The sequence below is a fragment of the Amphibalanus amphitrite genome, unplaced genomic scaffold (genome assembly GCF_019059575.1).
Source record: "Amphibalanus amphitrite isolate SeventyFive unplaced genomic scaffold, NRLGWU_Aamphi_draft 000904F_arrow, whole genome shotgun sequence".
Taxonomy (NCBI): domain Eukaryota; kingdom Metazoa; phylum Arthropoda; class Thecostraca; order Balanomorpha; family Balanidae; genus Amphibalanus; species Amphibalanus amphitrite.
The window spans coordinates 81,986-105,368 of record NW_024882398.1 but is presented as its reverse complement, the minus strand read 5'-3'; the positions used below and the strand labels follow the sequence as shown (position 1 = coordinate 105,368).

The 23,383-nt window shown below is 53.4% G+C and overlaps 1 protein-coding gene across 1 annotated transcript in view; it reads right to left on the bottom strand.

The window, feature by feature from the left end:
* LOC122367904 (cytochrome b-c1 complex subunit 6, mitochondrial-like) overlaps positions 1-12,183 on the bottom strand; it is a 57,832-nt gene extending 45,649 nt beyond the window's left edge. The window contains exon 1 of the mRNA XM_043341430.1: positions 11,768-12,183. Within this exon, the coding sequence (XP_043197365.1) occupies positions 11,768-11,812 (45 nt within the window). The 5' untranslated portion in view covers positions 11,813-12,183. The remainder of the gene's footprint in view (positions 1-11,767) is intronic.
* Between the last annotated feature and the right edge of the window lie 11,200 nt (positions 12,184-23,383).

Genomic DNA, 23,383 nt, shown 5'->3' with positions numbered 1-23,383 from the left:
ACATTAGTTATGAAGTAGTATTTTTTTGCCATAATTAAGACTCATCCAAGCATTACGTGCTCCTGCTTGAGCAAGTTTTTTGTCGTGCTGCCATATTGAAGTTTTAAAAAAAAAAATGAAGACAATTGGAAGTTGGGTAAGGGTAACACTGCCCACTTGGGATATTTGGTATTTAATAGCACATTGTGACACCTAATCCAGGAGTGGTGCATTTCAAATAAAGAAAGAATGTTGTTGCTGTTTTCTTTTTTAGAGGATAATGATTTTGTTATATAAATGAATAGGTACTACATTATACCAGGGATATAACATAATTGTTTCCACTGTATTTCATAAATACCTATACTAAAATGCCTCGAAATTTATGATAAGAAAAACAACTTAATAGTCCAGCAATCTGCAAATTGTGTTGCCTGCTGAGCTCGGGCAGTGTTACCCAATGGTCGGTGTTACCCTATAAATATAGACATTTACTAAATGTGGGATAATGAAATTATAAATGACACTCCAAGAAAACAATTGGTTGATATGTATGTAAAATTGATGCGACAATCCAATGAAACTGAGAGATTGATAATTTGGCCAAAAATTATGTGACTAGGACCTAAAAGGTTAAGGGGGTCGGTGTTACCCAGTCTTCCCCTACACAGCAAGGTAAAAGTATACATTAAGTCCGAGTGACTGTTAAAAGATAAAGTTTTCATAATCTTACATTATTTGACATCCTGATCCAAAAATGATACTTATATGTCCTGGAAATAAAAGAAAAACATAATCAAACCTGACCTAACCTTACCTATTTACCTACAATCTACCAACCTACAACCTACAAACCTACAACCTAACCTAAGGCCTGGTCGGAATCGGCTGCTGTGCTGTTGTCAGCTGAGATCCAAGCCCCTGATTGGTTGAGATACTGATGACGTATCACACCTTCCCGCGCTGTGACGTCATACCTCTGCTGACAGCCGGCTTTTCGGCTGCTGGGAGAGGGCAGCAGCACGTCAGCCGAAATTCAAAGTGGCTCGAAAGTGGCGCATGTAAGTCAAAGCGCAGCTTTATAGTGCAGGTGGTTAGTTTTTATATACGATGTTTTTGACGTATTTTGTATTTAATATTTTTCGCGAAAGATAGCAATTATTTCTTTTTCATGGCGCAATGTGCGAGTCTGACTGAAAACAGTACCTACGAATCGAAATGCCAGCATCGCCTCAATTATCAATCCTGTAATTTTTTATATAGCCTCGGCAAATAAACCTCAGAAATATAATGTAACGGAAGATAGTCGTTGAAAAAAGCGCAAAAATGCTGCCTCTCCTCAAGTCTCAACACTATCTGTCGAGCGCCATCTTTGGCTGACGTTTCCTGTCAGCCGATTGTGAACAAGCCCATCAGCAGTGCGGTGTGGGCGGGGCTTATTCTCGGCTGACTGACAAAGTTCTGTCAGCCGATTAAGACCAGGCCTCTAACCTAACCTACAAACCTACCAACCTAAAACCTAAAACCTACAAACCTACAACCTAACCTAACCTAAAACCTAAAATTTTCGCTATTACATATTTGTATCAACATCATCACAATTGTCCACTCGGACCTAATATATACCTTAACCTTAACCTTAAAGTGATCGGGATATTGTAAAGGCACTAAGGCCTGGAGGTCCCGCTCTCATCGAACTCATGTGTTCCGTTTTGACTCGACTCAATCAGTGTCAGGCACCAGATACTGAAGCGAAGCCCAGTGGGCGTCCAGACGGCTTTTGAATACGTTCAGCGAAGGAGAGCCAACAACCTCGGCCGGCAGCCCATTCCAGTCGTTTACCACACGAATGGCAAAAGCTGACCTCCTGACTCTGCTTGAAGCTGGGACTTTCCGGATCTTGAACTGGTGGCCTCTCGTAGAAGTGTCGGTAGCGAGCGTGAATAAACTGGTTGGATCCACATCTATGCCGCCATGGAAGATCTGGTAGGTCGCTATCATGTCGCCTCTTCTTCGCCTGTAGTATAGAGACGGCAACTTCAGAGTCCTAAGTCGGTCTTCGTAGGGCAGTTGACGGAGACTTGCTACCAGCCGAGTAGCTCTACGTTGAACTCTTTCAACGAGTTTCTGGTCAGCTCTGTTGTGCGGGCCCCATACAAGGTTGCCGTACTCCAAATGAGGTCTCACTAGGCATTTGTACAACAGTGGCACTGTTTGCTGATCGAGAAGCACGAAGGAGCGTCGTATCACCGCTAACATTTGAGTGGCTTTTCTTACAGCTGCTGAAGCATGTTGTTGTTGTTTATTGGGGCTTTAGGGCGCGTCGACTGCAAAGGTCATTTTGCGCCCATAACGTCGCGCTAGTAAAACAAGTGTTTCAAAAGAAGAAACTTTCTAGATATCAAGACTAGAAAGTAGAAGACTTTATAAAAAAAGACAGGGTAAAATAAAACAACGCAAAAGCGTCGTAATAGACAACTGACTAGACAAGGAGACTAGAGAGGATTTGGCTCAGGTCGAGTAAATCGCTTGGAATTTGACTGCACGGATAAAGGAAAAGATGTTGCCAGATAAAACCCAGGGTGACTCGTCACCCAGCAGGTGGCGGACAGTGGTACCCGGAGCGATGCGGCCGAGGTAGCGCGTCCGGTCTGGTTCTAAAAGTGGACAAGATAAGAGCACGTGAGCGACGGTAAGAGGCGCGGAACAACCGTTGCAAATGGCCTGCTCGTCTCCGCGGAGGAGGTGGCCATGCGTGGCATATGTATGGCCGATTCGGAGCCTGCACAAGATCACCTCGTTGGACCGGTTGTCTTGCAAGCAAGACCTCCATGGCTCCAAAGTCGGCTTCACCTCACGGAGCTTTCCGCCTCCACGTAGGCTCCACTCTGCCTGCCACTCAGAGAGAATGAAAGATCGCACAGCCGAATAAAGGTCACGCGCCGGCAATGGCAGACGTCGAGTGCAGGAGGCTGCGGCCGCGCGCCTCGCGGCCGCATCTGCCAGCTCGTTGCCGTGTATGCCGACGTGGCTGGGAATCCAGCAGAACTGAACAAATTTTCCCGATTGTTCCACTGACTGAAGTCGAGCTAAAATGTCTTGAACGATCGGGTCAACTGGATTAAAACTCCGTAACGCCAAAAGGCTACTTAGGGAGTCCGATAAAATCAAGTAAGAAAGGCCGTCCGACACCTCGATAAAACACAGAGCCTTCTCGATGGCGACTAGCTCAGATGAAAACACCGAGGCAAAAGAAGGTAGAGAGAATGAGCGGGTATCGCGACCTGCGATAAAAGCACATCCCACTCCCTCAGGTGTTTTTGATCCGTCTGTAAAAACGGTGTTAAAACCATCGTACGAGACGATGTGTTGCAAGGCCCTGACTCGCGCCTCACAAGGCAGCAAGTCATCCTTCTTAACTTCGGAGAGTGAGAGATCTACTTGAGGTTTTGCGTGTTTCCAAGGCGGAGAGGACGTACCCCAGCTACGTCGTACGACACGTAAACCTATGTTGGCTGCGGAGAAGAGACCTCTCATGCGCGCTCCAAAGCAGAGCGATTGTCGCGCTCTGTCAAGTCGAGTATAGTAGGTGGAGAAGACGTACGGATACGTCGGATGCGTCGGGAACTGACGCAGTTTCAGCGCATAGCGCATGCCAAGCATCTGGCGGCGTAGGGATAGAGGCGGCTCGTGCGCCTCAGCAAGAAGGCTGCTGCTGGGCGAGGTGCGGAATGCTCCGGTGGCGACACGGATTGCAGCATGATGGACTGCGTCGAGGACCTTTTTGCTGGATTGGCTCGCTGAATCGTACACAAAAGAAGCGTAATCCAGCTTCGACCGAACTATCGATCGGTACAGGAGAAGAAGGGTCCTGCGGTCCGCCCCATAAGATGTGCGAGCAACACATTTTAAAACGTTCAGGGATTTAAAACACCGTTCCCGAAGCGTTCTAAAATGTTCCTTATACGTCAAGCGACTGTCAAAATAAATCCCAAGAAACTTCGCCACCGGCCGAGTGGGAATCACCTGTCCGTAGAGCTTGATTCCCAAAGCTAGGTCGTCACAACGTCGGCGGCAAAAGTGCATTGCCACGGTCTTCGCTGTGGAAAAACGAAGACCATTCTTACCGCTCCACCTCTCCAAACGTGTTACGGCGAGCTGCAGCTGTCTAGCCGCGTGTCGAGCGCTTGAAGCAGCAAACCAGATGGCAAAATCGTCGACAAAAAGCGATCTCCCGATGGAAACCGGGAGGTCGTCGACGATGTCATTGATTGCCACCGCGAACAACGCCACACTAAGCACCCCACCCTGGGGAACTCCGTTCTCCTGGGTAAAACTGCTCGAGAAATCACTGCCAACTCGGACTTTAAACCGACGACCCGATAAAAAAATTATTGATAAAGAGGCCCATCCGGCCGCGTATGCCGTACTTATATACTTTGGAAAGTATGCTGTGTCGTAAGACTGTATCATAGGCCGCCTCAATATCAAAGAACAGTGCTCCAAGGTGCTTCTTTTCAGTAAAACAGGTGCGTATCTCGGTGTCAAGGGCTAAAATGTGGTCAACAGGGCTGCGGTGCTTTCTAAAACCGCACTGGGCGTTTGTAAAAACACCGTGATGTTCCAAAAACCAGCTAAGACGCACATTGACCATCTTCTCCATCAGCTTTGAAAGCGATGATGTGAGAGAGATGGGCCGATAGTGGAGAGGGTCATGTCCCGACTTGCCAGCCTTCAAGATAGGAATGATAGTGGCTTCCCGCCAGGTCTCAGGGAAAGTGCCAGTCTCCCAAAGCGAATTGAAAGTTGCTAGCAGCGCCTCGAGGGCAACTGCTGGGAGATGACGGAGCATGTCGTTGTGGACAGCATCCGGACCTTCTGAGACGCTGCGCAACGAGCTGATGGCAGACGTGAGCTCAGCCATAGAGAAAGGCTCATTGTACATCAAATTTTCAGCTGTGCTGAAGTCCACGGCGGCTGGTGCAGGTCGTGAGGACGGCTCTCCTCAGCAGCGCTGATAGAGTGCACGGCCTATCGTCTCTGCGACGTCTAAAGGGTGGGATATGTCCGTGTTGTTCACTCTTAAAACCGGAAGCGGAACAGAGCTGAACCGGCCTTCAATGCGCTTCATGCGTGCCCATATCTGGGTCGTAGGAGTAAAACGGTTTAAGGAACTCACGTACGTGCGCCATGAAACAGCCTTTGCCTCTTTTAAAACGCGACGGGCAAAAGCCCGCGCTTTCTTAAAAGCGATGAGGTTCTCAGTAGTACTACTCCGGTCAAACTTTCTAAAAGCGCGCTTCCTGGCACGAATCGCATCTCCGCATTCCTTGGTCCACCACGGGACCGGAGGACGACGAGGCTGACTCGACGTCTTGGGTATGCACCCGTTTGCGGAGTCAATGAGTAAACATGTAAAATCATCTGTAGACATCACAGAGGCGTCGGCTCTGGATAAAACCGTGGCCTCTACGGCGGCCTGGAATTCGCCCCAGTCGGCCTTCCGAACATTCCACCTAGGTGGACGGTTGCCTGACACTGGGGACTCCTGGTGCTCCAGCCACACTGGGAAGTGGTCGCTCCCGAGTGGGTCGTCATGGACGGACCAGGTAAAAAGCTGAGCTAGCCGCGGACTGACTAAGCTCAGGTCCAAAGCCGATGTTTGACCGGAGGGTGTTGTAAAATGGGTGCGCTGTCCTGTATTTAAAATACACAGCGCCTCATCGCGGATAAAAGATTCTAAAAGTCGACCACGAGTGCCAGTCGTGTCGCATCCCCACGCCAGGCTATGGGCATTAAAATCGCCGACTACCAGGACCGGAGGTGGAAGCTCATCGACAAGTCGATGCAGCTCAACCACCGGGAGCGCTATACCTGGTGGTAGGTATAAAGAGCACACTGTCAGTTCCCGGTGGTTGAAATCAACTCTGGCGGCCACCGCCTGCAGGGGAGTCTGCAGCGGCACCTGGCGAGCAGGTACGCTGTGGTGAACCGCCAGAAGCACACCTCCATGGGCAATGGTAGGGGTGTCCAGGTCTCTTCTAAAAACAGAGTAGCCCTTGATGGCAAAGGTAACGTTTGGCGCTAGCTTGGTCTCCTGGAGACCTAAAATAAGGGGTGTGCGCCAACGGATAAGAGACTGTAGGTCCTGGTAGTTGGCCCGGAGGCCTCTACAGTTCCACTGTAGAATAAAAGGCGTGGTTAAAAAGGCGCAAAAAGGGCGCGTATAACATGAGGCAAAGGCGCACACAGATACCTGACTGACCACAAAAAAGGTAAAAAGCACCGAGAGAAATGCACCTGGTAAAAAAGCGCAATAGCGCGAAAAAGATAAAAGGATAAAAGAGGAAATGACTAGACTGAAAGACTAGACTAGGTCCTCTAACTCCGAGGAGGCGCTCCCCCCGTAACGGATACGGGGATGCCCCGAGCCCTCTCGGTGTAGCCTCCCTTCAGCAGAGGCAGATCGGGCGTGGCTCGAGCCCTGCTGGGGCTTTTTCGCCCGGGGGGCGTCACCCTCCGAGGGTGACCAGCTCGGGGGCGTCTGCCGCTTGGCGAGGCGCCCTGGAGCCGCGGAGGTCTGTTGCCGCCCCGACGGGGATGTCGAGGCGGCGGCCTGTGTCCTCGACACAGGCGTCTCTGGCAGCGGCGGTGGTGGCCGCCGCTGCGGAGGTGGAGGAGGCGGCGGGGGACCCATGATGGGCCGAGTCCCCGCCTCGGGTGTCTCCGGGGTGTCAGCGGCAACAGCCGCTTTGGCACTCCCGGAGGCGGAGTCGGCAGACGAGGCTTCCTTAGCCTCGAGGGCCTTCTGGACGAGGCGAGCCCTCCTCGCCTCGCGTGCCTTCCTCTCCTCCTCCCCCCGCCGCAGCGCCTCCTGCACCGCCGTGGGCGGTCGGGGGCGGGGCGGGGTGGGTGGCGCCTTACCCTGCGCCGGGGGGCGCCGACCACCCTGTCGGCGCTGGACGACGGCCCAGCCGTCTCCATCACCGTTCGCGGCTGGAGCGGGACTGGGTGGACCCCACACTGACTCTAGAGCAGCCTGCTCTGTGTTGCTCGGCGGCGCACGAGGCGCCGTGGTGTCCGCTGAGTCACCAGTGGCTACGACGGTGAGGCCGAATCGTTTGAGAAGCTGCACGAGCTGTGCTACACTCATCTGGGAGGCATCGGTAGAGTTTGTGACTCTCACCTTCTGGGCATACGAGGTCTTCGGGTGACTCTGGTTGTACACCTCCCGGGCCTCTTTGAAAGACAAATTTCTGGTAGCCTTGATGGTCATGATCTCTTTCTCCTTGACGTATGCAGGGCAAGACCTATCATACGCGGAGTGCGGCGTCTGCCCCTCTCCGCAGTTGACGCATCGGGGGGTCTCCGAGTCACAGGTTTCGTCAGTGTGGTCCTGCGAAGCACACTTGGAGCACGTGGGTCTTCCTCGGCAGTTGTCCTTTGTGTGGCCGAAACGTTGGCAGCGGAAGCAGCGCATGGGCGCTGGGACGAAAGGCCGCACGCGAACCTTCACGTAGCCCACACGAATCTCACTCGGCAAGTCAGTCGAGTCAAACGTCAGAATGATGTTGTTGGTCGAGACCGTGCCTCTCTTCGTCATGATGCGGCGAGCCGCTGTCACGCCGAAATCGGCGAGCCCGTCCGCAATGTCCTCGTCGCTCACTCCCCTCAGATCGAAACAGTTAATGACCCCTCGTGAGGAGTTCTTAGATCGGTGAGGTTCCACTGTAAGCGGGATGGAGACGAGCCTCCGGCCGGATGCCCGTCCCTCGGAGAACACGAAGCGAGTAGCGTCCAACGCTTTCGCCGCCTCCTCGCTTTTCCTGAACTCGACCTCCAGCGCGCCATCACGCATCCGGTCACAACGAGCGATTGAACCAAACCGGTCGCAGCCATCTTTCCGCTGGAAGGGCGACAGAGAGCTCAGCTCCCTGTCTGCGCTCCGGAAGATAAGGATCTTAGGAGATCGTGGACCTTTGTCGAGCACCGTTCGCCTGTCGGCCGAGGCCAACGGGCGAGGATCGGCCGAGGCCGAGGGATTGGACTGGGGGGAAGGGGGATCGGTCAAGTTATCCATGTGAAAGAGTTGGTCTCCGCCAGCTCGGCCGCCGACGCTCCGCAACGGCGCCGCTACAAGGCCTAGGACGGCCGAGCTGACTGTACGGGACTTGGCGGCACCTTCCGCGGGGGAGAGAGAGACTCACCACCCCCCACGGTCGGATACCGCCTCCTCCCTTGACGCCTAGCCGAGTCACCGCCAGGGGCAGCGACAGATCAGTCCCACCGACGGAGGACGAGCACAAGTGCCCGAACCCCGCCGGCGACACCTCTCCGACACCACCCCCGGCGGCGTCACGACTGGGAATGGCTCCTCAAGTGCGGCGCCCCACTGAGTGTCCCGCCCTTACAGAACTCAGGGCCAAAGAGGCGTGTTGCCCAGCCACCGCGACTGGCTCCGCACGGTGGGGGGCTCAACCTCCAGGATCCCGTTGTCCTGGGGTACGGGTCGGCTCGCCTAGCCTAGTAAAACCGGCTGGTACCCGAGGGGACGCCACTCCCCTTACACTAGCCCAACTCGGCTGTGTTCCTGCGGGTGCAAAAAAAAAAACAACGAAAAAGGGGGAAGAAATCAGAAAGCTGTGATCGAACGAAACGCGGACATCCGGTGAGAAGCAAAGCAAAAGCAAACAAAAGGTGCTCAAGAGAAACAAAACCACGGAAACCAAGAAAAGTCGGACCGTACCATCTGTCCATCCAGCAATCAAAGCAAGTCGCAAGCAAGCATGGGTCAAGCTGGGGCCGAGGGGGCGCTACTCCCCTTGCTGGCCGAGGCCAGGGCCGCCGCGGGGCAAGGGCCCAAGGAACCCAGTCCAACAGCAACCCAGGCCGCTGCCAACCCCCTGCGGGGCTGCTGAAGCATGCCTCCTGAACTTCAGGTCGGAGTCGATAAGGACACCCAAGTCCTTCTCTTCTTCGGTGGCACTAAGGAGGACATCCCTCATAGTGTACTGGTTGTCAAGTCGCCTGTGACCTAGGTGAAGGACCTTGCACTTGTGCTCATTGAACGGCATCTGCCAAGTCTCCGACCAATGAACGAGAGCATCAAGGTCAGCCTGAATCATCGCCGCATCGCCAAGTGTGGACACACTAGCGTAAAGCTTGGTGTCGTCTGCAAATAGCTTTATTGACGATCGAACCAGGTCGGGCAGGTCGTTCACAAACAGCAGGAAGAGAAGCGGACCCAAGACCGAACCCTGGGGAACGCCACTCGCTACCTGCTTCCACTCAGATAGTTGTCCGTTTACGGCCACTTGCTGACAACGATTTGACAGAAATGACTCGATCCACTTCAAGAGTTTACCTCTGACGCCGTAACAGCAGAGTTTGTTCAGCAATCGTTGATGAGGGACCGAGTCAAAGGCCTTTTGAAAGTCCAGGTATATCACATCGATACTGTGACGACCTTCAAGAGCAATACTCCAGTCGTTCAGTGTCTCAATCAACTGGGAACTGCATGAACGCTTAGGACGAAACCCATGCTGGCTGCCAGAGAGAAGCTGTGCGTCAGTCAAATGCCGATACACTTCATCCCGGATCAGTGACTCGAACACCTTACATGCAACCGAGGTCAGGCTCACCGGTCGGTAGTTGCTGGGCAGTTGCTTGTCTCCTTTTTTAAAGATGGGCACAATCCTGCCAAGTGACCAAGCGCGTGGTAACTTGCCGGTGTCGAGTGACCGCCTGTAGAGAGCAGCTAGTGGAGCGCTGATAGCCGAGCTAGTCTCCCGCAGAACGCGTGGGTGTATGTTGTCCGGTCCCGGTGCACTAGCAGGGTTCAGAGTTAGTAGCTTCCTCTGTACCGCCGCTGGAGTTATCGAGATGTCGGTGAGATCCTGTGTCGGCCTGCGATCAGTGAGAACTGGTACTTCAGAGAGCTCCTCCTGCGTGAACACGGAGCCGAAGAAGTCGTTCAGGATTGTTGCCTTAACGTGGTCTCTACTCTCTAGTGTCCCAGTGTTGTTCCGGAGGTCACCCAGAGTCGGCTTCGTCTTCAATCTGGAGTTCGTATACCGCCAAAAGGCTCTGGGATTCTTCTTTAGATCTGCTGCCAGCTGAGATTCAAAGTTTTTACGCAAGCTCCTGGTGAGGCTTCTAAGGGAATTTCTGCATGCCTTGAACCTGGCCAAATCAAGTGGATCCTGCGATATTGAGTACTTCAACCACAACTGGTTCTTCTTTTTCTTCATCCTCAGTGCCTCCGTGTTCATGTAGATGTTCTTCCTGGACTTGGAACAACGAGCTGAGGGGATGCAGGCCGCCACCAGCCTTGACAGGGTATCTCTGAAGAATTCAAAGCCTTCTTCAATGTCTAGATGAGCCAGGCATCGCCAGTCCAGATTGCAGATCTTCTCGTTTAACAGGTCGAAGTTGGCCCGATTGAAATTTAACCTTACTTGGTCTGACGACGTTCGAGATGTGTAGCAGTGTACGTTGAAACGTAACACGACGTGGTCACTTTTGCCGAGACCTGGGAGATAGTTAAGACCCGACAGCATCCCCTCTTCATTGGTAAATAAAAGGTCAAGACATCTCGGAGTGTCTCCCTCTCTATACCTGGTTGGATGCAAAACGTGCTGGAAAAGCAACGAGTCCTGCACCATCGCAAGAAAATGGTGTGCAAGATGTGTAGCCGGTGCCGAGCAGAAACATTCGTGCCAGTCAATTTGCGGCATATTGAAATCCCCTGATATCAAAAGATGTGATGCTCCTGTTTCTGCTGCAGCTTGAAAGAGTAGTGCCACTTCTTCAATACTCTGTGTAGGATTCGCAGATGGACTGCGGTATACACAGCCGGCCAACAACCGATCTGTACCTTGAAGTGCGATTTGGATCCACAGGTGCTCAATGGATGAGTACCTCCCAAGTGAGATTACAGCAGCCTGGATGGCTGTTGACACATAAACACATATGCCTCGAGCTCCTTTTGCCCCTAGACCATATTCACCTGCATCGAAGCTGGTGTAGAGATTATAGCAGGGCAAGTCCAATAGAGCAAGATCAATGGGTGACACCTGCGCCTTTGGTATGCATTCAGTGATGAAAATGAGATCCGGCAAATCATCTGAGATCATACACAGCAAGTCATCCCTCTTGTTAGGTAACTGATCTGCATTTGTGTACATGCATTTCAATGCTTTGGCTCTGTTGATCCTGACTTGGTATATATACTAATACCCACAGCAACCATTTGTAAGTGCACAGCTGGACCCTGTTTCACCGGTGCTAGCAGCACGCTATTATCAAATTGCGCGAGCTGACGTAAGGTGACGAGGTCACACTAATGACGTTTCATGTAATACATGAGCTGTGTTAGGAACAGAGTTGATGTCTCGTTGACTTGCGTTTGATACATTTGTTTGATCGCACCGCCGTGGAGATGTTAGCAGCAATATTTGATGACATCACACAGATTGACAGCCTCATGGTTTGTTGATGTTTCGATGGAAACCCAATTTCACGCGTGTACATTAACGTGTGTGATAGCAGCGTGCTGCTATCACGGTGAAACAGGGCCCTGAATACACACAAAAAAAATGTTCAACCTTGCATGCTCAATCTAGCACAGCCATATTACTTCATAACATCCTCATTTAAAAATAATCCATAGACAAACCTGGCGCAGGTCTGATCATAGAAAAGCAAGCTTCAAAAGTTGGCATGTATCAATATGGAATACTTCTGTGCACCTTACCCAAAGTAAATTCAATTGGGAGCAACTACGAACCTCTGGAGGATCTTCAAGGTTTCTCAGGTCGTCATTCATCCCCATTCTTCTTCCACCTCACACGGTGACAAACAAATGCAGAGAACGGCCACGGTAGAACCAAGGGTAGAACTAGGTAAAACGGGCCCTGGTATTAAATGGATAATTCGCCAGCTGACGTCTGAGTCAGCAGAAAACACCGTCAGCAGCCATGAAATGGGATCGAGCACTGGGCACTGGAGGGTATGCGACGCGAGCACCACGGAAACATGAAATATCGAAAGGTGATGGACATGTACTGAATTTGGTCATTCAAGTACCACCAGCACCATAAAAAACCATATAATATCATCAAGACTGATTCTTAAATCGATTCGTTCGGGTATTTAAAACACAGTAAAAATGTTTGTTAGCAAATTCTGAAACAGTATAAGGATATTCTTGTTCCTTACTTTTTCCTTGTGGAGTACTTTTACAATACCTTTTACTTGCTTTCTAGTGCGCCCATCACTATCCTATAATCTGGATTGCAACGCTGTAGGAAAACTTTTTTTTATTTGTCGTTTTTTCCACTTTTGAGCAGTGATAATTTATTTGGCTTTATACATTAAATAATGAAGACGGCTCCTAACTTTTTAGGGATCAGCAGTGGCTCAAAGAGCAAAATCAGATATTTCCTTGAAACTTGAGACCACTATTTTCTTATATGAGAAAGAATATACAAATATTGACATCTTAATAATGATACAGGTCAGTGGCGGCGGAAGCAGGGGGGCAAGGGGGGCAGCTGCACCCTAAAGCTATGGAAAGGGGCGCCTCGAAAATCTGTAGAGGAGGCAGGAAGTTAAGAGGTGCGGCAGCCATAAAGCCGAGCAGTGCGAGGCGACACCGCAACTGATAAAGGCACATCCCAGCAAACATGCCCACATGGTTCCCATATGGGGCCCACATGGGCCCCCCACCTCTTCCATATGGGTCCCACATGGGAATGGCAGTGGGTGACACGTGGGACCCATATGGGCCAGCCCACGTAGGCCCCATATGGGACCCACGCGGCGCCCACATGGGACCCATATGGGTAGCCCATCTGTAGCCCATGTCCCACGTCGGCCCATCTGGCCCATGTTCACCCCATATGGGACCCACATGGGATGCCCATCTCCAGCCCACATGCGTTTGGCCCATCTGGCCCATTTTTATCCCATATGGGGCCCATATGGGTAGCCCATCTGTAGCCCATGTCCCACGTGGGCCCATCTGGCCCATGTTCACCCCATATGGGACCCATGTGGGCATGTTTGCTGGGATGTGACACGAACAGGGTGGCAATGACGTGGGAAAAGTATCTTTTGATATGCTGAAGAGTGGAGGGCATCCTTATCTGAAACAAAGGCAGATGCTGCCGACCCTGTCGAATATAATCTTGCCAGGCGATAAAGGCTAGGAGGGCGCAGCCACTCGAGAAGCGCGCCATGCGGAAGAGGGGCGCCTGCATGCGAAAGAGGGGCGCCTGTGTGTGGGACGAAAAAGAAACATTTATGGAGACGTCTTTGAAGGCGATAGCCTCCGAACGCCAACACGTACATATGAGGGCTTATAGCGTTGCAGGCTCCATGCGACAAAAAGGGGCGCCTGATGGCCGATATGCGAGAGGAAATTAGTTTGTGTAACATTTATCGAGGGCGGTTTGCCGTTTACAACATATGAATGTTAAGGGAGGTCCGAGATTGGGGCCTGTAAAATTGCACTGTCCGTATGGGCGGTTACACCCCTAGTGCTAGGGCGTATTTTGCGTTTTTTTTTTTTTTTTTTACTTGGGAGATGATTATGACCAGGAATAGCACTCTGCAAACTTCTATGGGCGCCTGTATAGGGGCGAAACTGATTTTCCAGTGCAGGGACGGCCATCGGCATTGTGGGGCGGCATTCATTCCACTAGGGCGTCTGCCAGTGTTGAAGGGCGGTATTCATTTAAATGGGGCGCCCGTTGGTGTTGATGGGCGACATGTATCACCTGGGGAGCCTATCGGAGATTGGGGCGGCATTAATTTCACTGAGGCGCCTATCGGCGTTGACGGGTGGTATTTATTCATCCGGGGCGCTTATCGGTGGTATAGGCCGGCATTCGCTTCACTGAGGTGCCTATCGGTGTTTTAACCCTCGCATGTGTAGGGGGGGGTCGGATGGACCCCCCCCCCCCCCATGGTTTTTCGCGAATAACTCGCGTAAAAAGCGGCCGATCGCGACGAAACTTTCAGTACCCTCGCATTGATCAATTTTACACCTACCCTGAAAATTTCATGACCCTGACCCCAATGACCTTTGACCTGTGACCTCTTTTCCGAGACCATGTTTGGCCGGAATCGCGATTCCGCGTATGTCGGCTCGCATTAGCCGCGCGTTTGCAAGCTTTTCGTGGTTTCAAACGTTCAAACATGTGATTTGATGTTGCTCCCATGCATTAGGGTGGGTGTCAAGGTCACCTGAAGGTCAGGTCAGGTCAGTGACCTTTGGTGACCTCGGTTCACTTTTTCGAGTTTTACATGTTTCTAGGCTAGTTTTTGGAGCTGAATTCGAATTTAGCAACCATTTGAACATTTACGAAGTAGTTTTGGTGACTTCGTAACATGTTACGAAGCTGTCAGAGGCGGTTGACACGTAATACTAATACCCGTCACGACGCCTACTGGTTGACCTGACCTGACCTGACCCGACCTGGTCTAAATGCTTCAAGACATCATCTGTGATCAAAACTAACACGATATTCGTGATCAGCACCCCGGAAAACCCCTTAGCAGCCACACTTTACGACTTTCTAACAGGTCCCGATTTTCCCGACCTTGGGTCATTGACCTGACCTGGAAGGTCAACCAATGACCTAGGACCTTAAAATTGGGTATCATCGGCTTCCTCTAGTCACGGGCAACACGCTCGTTTTTTCCGCGAAGCTCTAGCTCGATCAGGGGCCAAACGGCAAGGGGGGGTCCAACCGACCCCCCCCCCTACACATTAGAAGCTGGAAAACGCCGCACACATGCGAGGGTTAAGGCGGCAGTAAATCCACTGGTGTCTGGGGCGCCTACCGGCGTCGAAAGGCGACATTCATAATGCATTTCACTGGGAGGCATATTGGTGTTGATGTGTAACATTCATTCTCCTGGGGCGCCCGGCAATGAGGGGGCGGCATTTATTCCGTTCCAGTGGCAGGGCTGGGCGTTGGCTGGCCGGACTGAGCTGCTCCATTCCTACTCTTATGTGACGGCGAGACGTTAGACCATGAAGTGGGTTGGCCGGTCCGAAGAAGACGTGCGGTGCCGGGACAGCAGTGGTCCTTGTGCCGCGTGTATGCGGCTGGTGGGCCCAGGGGGCCTGTACATGTCGCTGGCGGTCCGTGGGAATGGTGTGAGCAGCTGGCGAGCCCGTGGGGTCTGCGCGTGCAGCTGTCCGGTCCGTAGGACCAGTACCTACTTACGTGCGGCTGGCGAGCCGGTGCGGCGTGCGCGTGCAGCCAACGGTCCGAGGGACCGGTGTGAGCAGCTGGCGAGCCCGTGGGGTCTGCGCGTGCAGCTGTGCGGTCCGTGGGACCAGTACTTACGTGCGGCTGGCGAGCCGAGGTGGCGTGCGCGTGCAGCCGACGGTCCGTGGGACCGGTGTGAGCAGCTGGCGAGCCCGTGGGGTCTGCGCGTGCAGCTGTGCGGTCCGTGGGACCAGTACTTACGTGCGGCTGGCGAGCCGAGGCGGCGTGCGCGTGCAGCCGACGGTCCGTGGGACCAGTGTGAGCAGCTGGCGAGCCCGTGGGGTCTGCGCGTGCAGCTGTCCGGTGCGTAGGACCAGTACCTACTTACGTGCGGATGGCGAGCACATCGTTTGGGGCAAGGCCATATATAGTGTTTGGGGGGCGCCCAGCGGGAAGGGGCGCTTCAATATCGTTTGCACCCTATCCTAGAATACCTTTCGCCGCCACTGATACAGGTGTATAATTCTGCAGAAATATAAATTCAAAGTATTCAACATTTTTCAAGAACCTTTTAAAAATATTCCATGACTTCTTTCAATCATTAGCGTCGCCACGGGAGGGCAAGCGGGGCAGCTTGCCCGGGCCCCCCCAACCTCGGACCGGGCACCCCCTGAGATCGATACAGATCCGATGAGATTTTGGAGTCGGGGAAAAATGGGGATACCTTTCTGAGAATGCCTGTGAGGTCAGACTCTGTTGGAGCGTGCAGTTCAAACCAAAGTCAGAGTCGCAGTCGCCAAAATCTTCAAGACTCCGACTCCAGACTCGGAAATGTCAATGCCATGATTCATGCCATGTTCCTAATTGGTTCTTTATTACATTTTGTAGCTGATTTTCATAAATTTTGAAGTGCTGACACATAATTTTCGTTCAAAGCGTGACACGAAATCTTCGGGGCCTTTCTCAACTCTCGTCAAATATCTGCATGTCTGCGACAGGCACAAGTACCGTTCAAGTGCCGCAGGGCTCATGAGCCTGCTTTTCACACAGGCTCCTAAGGAGCTCCACTGAGCTCTAAGACGCTTTCGGAGGGCCCAAACCGGCCTCTGAGAGTCCCACTGGTGTCCATGTTCTCTAGAGGGCCCATACAGGGATCTTTGAGGACATTATACCGGGAGTTCCTAAATAAACAGTCGTATTTAAAAGCTATATATTATCAGCATGGAAGGCATGACAAAAACGAATCACTTTCTAACATATAAACATACACAATAGTCGATGCCATTTCACGTGATACCATCTTCTTTTTGCTGTCTTTTCATTTGCGGCCACAGAGGACGTGTTCGAGATGAGCCCAGGCGCGCACACAGGATTTTTGAATGGGGGGGGGCACGACCTTCAAACTGGGCCCCCCATGCCGAAGGGCCCCCCCCCCCCAAAAAAAAAAATACGGCCCACGGGGCTATATTTCGGTTGGTTTGAAGCTTGAGCAATTGGTTTGTCAATGCATGGTAAAACAATTATTTCGGTACCAGCTTAATTTTCAAAACATATATATTTTTACGCTAGGCTGTTTTTTTTTTCTCTCAAATGCGACTCAGAGCCGGTACATATACCTAATCATCTAATTTATTACGTAAAACATTTCATTAATAAACATTTTTGCAGGTCCCTCAGAAATCAGCCCCGGGCAGCGACTGACTGCCGGCCGGCCGACCGGTCCCGGGTGGCTACAAGCAGGGGCCGGTCACTGTTTGGCCCGGATGTGTAGGAGCGGGAGCAGCACTCCTTTTTCACGTATATTCGCATATTTTTTTAGGCACATCGACATGAAATGTCATTATATCTGATACGATGCGGGATCACAGACTAGTTATCCAGCTTATAACTTATATTTAATGCTTAACCAATGAATCAAATCAACAGGACAATGTACGATGCATGTCGGACACGTACCCAGAATTTCGCCCAAGAGGGGGTCACCTGCTGGTCACCTGCCCACGGGCCCGCGAGTCACCCGGGCGCCCGGGGTCAGCTCAGGCAAGGATGTACCCAGGACCTTTCGATGGGAGGAGGGAGGCACGGTGGGTCCAGTCTCACTGGCAGACGGGTCTCTTTAAAACGGTCTTTGCATGAGAAAATGTGGAAAATTGGCAAGCAAAAGTATCATTTATGCCCGAGGAGTGTGCCTAATGTACACTAATGCCTAATTTACATGGTATTTTACGAGCGAGCGAAGCGAGCGAGCTCCTCAGAGTCACCGGTGTGTGGCGTGTTCAGAGGTGCCAGTGAAAGGCCGTCAGATGCGCTGGTGTTGGGTCCTCACAGGCGCCGTTGCGGGGTCTTAGGGCTTAGAGACACTGGTGGAGCCATCATTGGCATGTGTGTGGCCCTGCAAAATGGCCTGCAAGTGGAAAGTGGCCCGTCATAGGCTTGCAAGGACACTCGGAGGCTGGTAAGAGGCCCTCAGAGTCACTGGTACGTGGCCCTCAGAGGCGTCGGTGTGGGGACTCTCAGAGCCGCCGATGTAGGCCCTTAAGATGCGCTGGTGGGGGTCCCTTGGAGGTGGGGGGAGGGGCCTCGCAGTTGCCGTTGTGGGTGCCTTTAGAAACACTGGTGTGGACCGTGTGTCTATCACAGACGGGCGTGGAGCCATAGCAGCCAATCCCTCGTTGGCCGTTACTACTTAGGGCCCTGAGCGGCCGGCGAGGTCTCTCAGAAACCGGCATTGGTCCTTTATGAAGATAATTGTGGCTACATAGGAGCCAATAACGTCCCCCCACAAGCCCTGTGGTGTCCTTCCGAGTTGAAGTGCGGCCAGCGCGAACCCTCTGCTACCAACTGGCGCCGCAGGGCCCCTCGGTTTCGAAGGAACCCTAAACCCGAGAACGGGCACGTACCCCCTCGCTCCCTTGCTATGTAACTGAATCCAAGTGATGGGACCCTTTAGGTAATCAGGGGCGTTTCAGATGACCAGGGGTTTTCAATTGATCAGGGGCCCACCAGGTGACCATGGGCCCCTCTGGTAACCAGGGACCCCATCAATAACCAGGGCCCCTCAGTAAACGGGGGCCACTCAGGTAAGTGTAGGAGTCCCGCAGATAACCAGGCCGGCAAGGTTTCTCAGGTCCGTTTTTTTTTTTTTGACAAGGCTCTTATTGACTCAGGTGTGAGCCCTTTGCCATCAGCAGAGGGCCCTTTCAAGCCTTTTGAGGGCCGTTTAACGTCTCTTGAGTTCCCATTGAGGCCTTCTAAGGGCCCTTTGAGCAGTCGAGGGGCCTTTGAGGCCTTTTGAGGGTCTCTTGACGTCAGCTGAGGACCGTTGGACGCCAGCTAAGGATCGTTTTTGGGCCTTCTGATAGCCATTAGACGCCAATGGATGACTCTCTGACACCAACTGGGGCCCTCTGACACACTTTAAGTTTGACGCTAGCTCAGGGCCCTCTGACATTAGCTGGGGGGGCCTCTGACGCTAGCTCAAGGCCCTTTGACGCTCTTTAAGGCCTTCTGAGGGCCCCTTGAGGTCTTCTAAGGGCCCCTTGGGGCTTTTTGAGGGCCGCTTGACGCCAAATGAGGACCGTTTGAGGCCTTCTGATGGCCATTTGGCGCCAGCTGGGGGCCATCTGGCGCCAGCTGGGGGCCATCTGGTGCCAGCTGGGGGCCATCTGGCACCAGCTGGGGGCCCTCTGTCACCAGCTAAGGACCCTTTAGAGCCTTCGGAGAGTCATTTGACGCAAGGGCATGGCCCTCTGACGCCAGCTCAGGGACCTTAGACACCCTTTAAGGCCTTCTGACGTCCGTTTGACGTTAGCTGAGGGCCCTTTGAGGCTATCTGAGGGCCCTTTAAGGCCATCTGAGAGTCCTTCCCAGCCAGCCTTCCCAAATGGGGCCCATATGGGCTGAAAGTGGGGCATCTGGGCTTAAGTGGGCATGGGCTACATGTGGGCTATTATCTGGGCTAAATCTGGGTCCCATATGGGCTGAGCCCCAGCAAACATGCCCACATGGGTCCCATATGGGGTGAACATGGGCCAGATGGGCCCACGTGGGACATGGGCTACAGATGGGCTACCCACATGGGCCCCATATGGGATAAAAATGGGCCAGGTGGGCAAAACGCATGTGGGCTGGAGATGGGCATCCCATGTGGGTCCCATATGGGGTGAACATGGGCCAGATGGGCCCACGTGGGACATGGGCTACAGATGGGCTACCCATATGGGCCCCATAGGGGATAAAAATGGGCCAGGTGGGCCAAACGCATGTGGGCTGGAGATGGGCATCCCATGTGGGTCCCATATGGGGTGAATATGGGCCAGATGGGCTCACGTGGGACATGGGCTACAGATGGGCAACCCATATGGGCCCCATATGGGATAAAAATGGGCCAGGTGGGCCAAACGCATGTGGGCTGGAGATGGGCATCCCATGTGGGTCCCATATGGGGTAAACATGGGCCAGATGGGCCCAGTGGGACATGGGCTACAGATGGGCTACCCATATGGGCCCCATGTGAGATAAAAATGGGCCAGGTGGGACAAACGCATGTGGGCTGGAGATGGGCATCCCATGTGGGTCCCAGATGGGCCCACGTGGGACATAAGCTATAGATGGGCTACCCATATGGGCCCCATAAGGGATAAAAATGAGCCAGGTGGGCCAAACGCATGTGGGCTGGAGATGGGCGTCCCATGTGGGTCCCATATGCGGTGAACATGGGCCAGATGGGCCCACGTGGGACATGGGCTACAGATGGGCTACCCATATGGGCCCCATATGGGATAAAAATGAGCCAGGTGGGCCAAACGCATGTGGGCTGGAGATGGGCGTCCCATGTGGGTCCCATATGCGGTGAACATGGGCCAGATGGGCCCACGTGGGACATGGGCTACAGATGGGCTACCCATATGGGCCCCATATGGGATAAAAATGGGCCAGGTGGGCCAAACGCATGTGGGCTGGAGATGGGCATCCCATGTGGGTCCCATATGGGGTGAACATGGGCCAGATGGGCTCACGTGGGACATGGGCTACAGATGGGCTACCCATATGGGCCCCATATGGGATAAAAATGGGCCAGGTGGGCCAAACGCATGTGGGCTGGAGATGGGCATCCCATGTGGGTCCCATATGGGGTAAACATGGGCAAGATGGGCCCAGTGGGACATGGGCTACAGATGGGCTACCCATATGGGCCCCATATGAGATAAAAATGGGCCAGGTGGGCCAAACGCATGTGGGCTGGAGATGGGCATCCCATGTGGGTCCCAGATGGGCCCACGTGGGACATGGGCTACAGATGGGCTACCCATATGGGCCCCATAAGGGATAAAAATGAGCCAGGTGGGCCAAACGCATGTGGGCTGGAGATGGGCATCCCATGTGGGTCCCAGATGGGCCCACATGGGACATGGGCTACAGATGGGCTACCCATATGGGCCCCATAAGGGATAAAAATGAGCCAGGTGGGCCAAACGCATGTGGGCTGGAGATGGGCATCCCATGTGGGTCCCATATGCGGTGAACATGGGCCAGATGGGCCCACGTGGGAGTTGGGACATGGGCCACAGATGGGCTACCCATATGGCACCATATGGGATAAAACTGGGCCAGGTGGGCCAAACGCATGTGGGCTGGAGATGGGCATCCCATGTGGGTCCCATATGGGGTGAATATGGGCCAGATGGGCTCACGTGGGACATGGGCTACAGATGGGCTACCCATATGGGCCCCATATGGGATAAAAATGGGCCAGGTGGGCCAAACGCATGTGGGCTGGAGATGGGCATCCCATGTGGGTCCCATATGGGGTAAACATGGGCCAGATGGGCCCAGTGGGACATGGGCTACAGATGGGCTACCCATATGGGCCCCATACGGGATAAAAATGGGCCAGGTGGGCCAATCGCATGTGGGCTGGAGATGGATATCCCATGTGGGTCCCATATGGGGTAAACATGGGCCAAATGGGCTCACGTGGGACATGGGCTACAGATGGGCTACCCATATGGGCCCCATATGGGAAAAATGGGCCAGGTGGGCCAAACGCATGTGGGCTGGAGATGGGCATCCCATGTGGGTCCCATATGGATCACCCATGTAGGCCCCATTTAAGTTACTCCAAGAGCATAAAAGCAAAAAAGGTGACTGTTGTTCATGTGAATTTTGGACTCCAAGTACATCAAGTTCATACATGATGCCATATGGGGTCAATGTAGGCTGGCCCATATGGGTCCCTGATGTGGGGGCCGCGTTGGTCTCATATGGGGCCTACGTGGGCTTGCCCATATGGGTCCCATGTGTCACCCACTGCTATTCCCATGTGGGGCCCATATGGAAGAGGTGGGGGGCCATGTGGGCCCCATATGGGAACCATGTGGGCATGTTTGCTGGGATATGGACATTTCCTTTACTACAAAATGTTGGTATCTGACCCGACACCTATCTGGGCTGGATGCGGGCAGCATGTGGGCAAACTGGACATCAACAAGCTGGGCACACCCAGCCGGGGCCCACATGGGGCCCGGCCGCCCACATGGACAAAATTTACTACAAAACTTTGTTAACTGACCCGACACCTAGGTATCTGGGCTGGATGCGGGCAGCATGTGGGCAAACTGGACACCAACACGCTGGGCACACCCAGCCGGGGCCCACATGGGGCCCAGCCGCCCACATGGGCAAAATTTACTACAAAACTTTGTTAACTGACCCGACACCTATCTGGGCTGGATGCGGGCAGCATGTGGGCAGACTGGGCACCAACAAGCTGGGCACACCCATCCGGGGCCCACATGGGCAAAAGTTACTACAAAACTAATTGTTAACTGACCCGACACCTACACCAATCTGCAATAAACATTTCCTTTATTACAAAATTTTGTTAACTGACCCGGCACCTATCTGGGCTGGATGCGGGCAGCATGTGGGCAAACTGGGCACCAACAAGCTGGGCACACCCATCCGGGGCCCACATGGGGCCCAAATGGGCAAACTTTACTACACTTTGTTAACTGACCCGACACCTATCTGGGCTGGATGCGGGCAGCATGTGGGCAGACTGGGCACCAACAAGCTGGGCACACCCATCCGGGGCCCACATGGGGCCCAAATGGGCAAACCTTACTACAAAACTTTGTTAACTGACCCGACACCTATCTGGGCTGGATGCGGGCAGCATGTGGGCAGACTGGGCACCAACAAACTGGGCACACCCATCCGGGGCCCACGTGGGGCCCAAATGGGCAAACCCCAGCCAGCATGCCCATGTGGGCCCCACATGGGCAGTTGATGGGCATGGTGGGCTAGGTGGGCCATGGGCTAGAGATGGGCAAATATGTGGGCTGCATGTGGGCCCCACATGGGCTGCCCACATATTTTTTGGCAGGCATAATGCTTGATAATGAGATTGCTTGCACATGTACGAGGGCATATCCAGGAATTTTGGTGAACACAGGCATTCCCGCGGTGTTCCTGTATGGTGGGCTTAACATGGGCACTGCGTGGGCAGCCCATGTAGTGGGGTGTAGGTGGGCTGGATGTGGGCAGCCCATTATTTATTTTTTCACTGTCCAATGTGTATGATATTACAAGAAAAAAGAACTCGCTGTTTAGTCTCATGCCTCCAAAATACACTTCGACGTCGTGAGGAAGTCGCATAGTTGATGTTTGTGAGACCAGCTACGGCTGATATTGGACAGTCAATGTTGTGATTGTGTCGTATGATTGTGTCGCCTGAGCCCGCCCCTGCGCGGGCGACCCGCCGGCGGAGCTCGGCCGACCGGATGGGGCCTGGGGCCGCCTCTGCACCGCCCGGGGCGGTGACCGGCCGACCGGCTGGCGTGGTTGCGGCGTCTGGGCGGGCCAGTTGGCGTTGAGACTCTGAGTGGTGTGCGTGTCCAATAAAGCCTTAATTCGGGCGGAACCGACACATGGCGCGGTCGGTATTAGCTCGAACCCGCCCATAGTGAGTACAAAGTGCGATTAACGAAAGTGAAAGGAAGCAGGAATGCGTAGCCGTGGCGGCCGCGCCGCAACCACGACCGCGTTCGAGTCTCTTCGGAGAGGCGCGCCCGCAGCGACGCCAGCTGTATCGCTAGTTGGTCGAGTCGCAGCTGTGACATCAGGACGTAGTCGTCCCATCTCTCCTTCCACAGGTAGAAGGCGTCACTGCGGTCGGT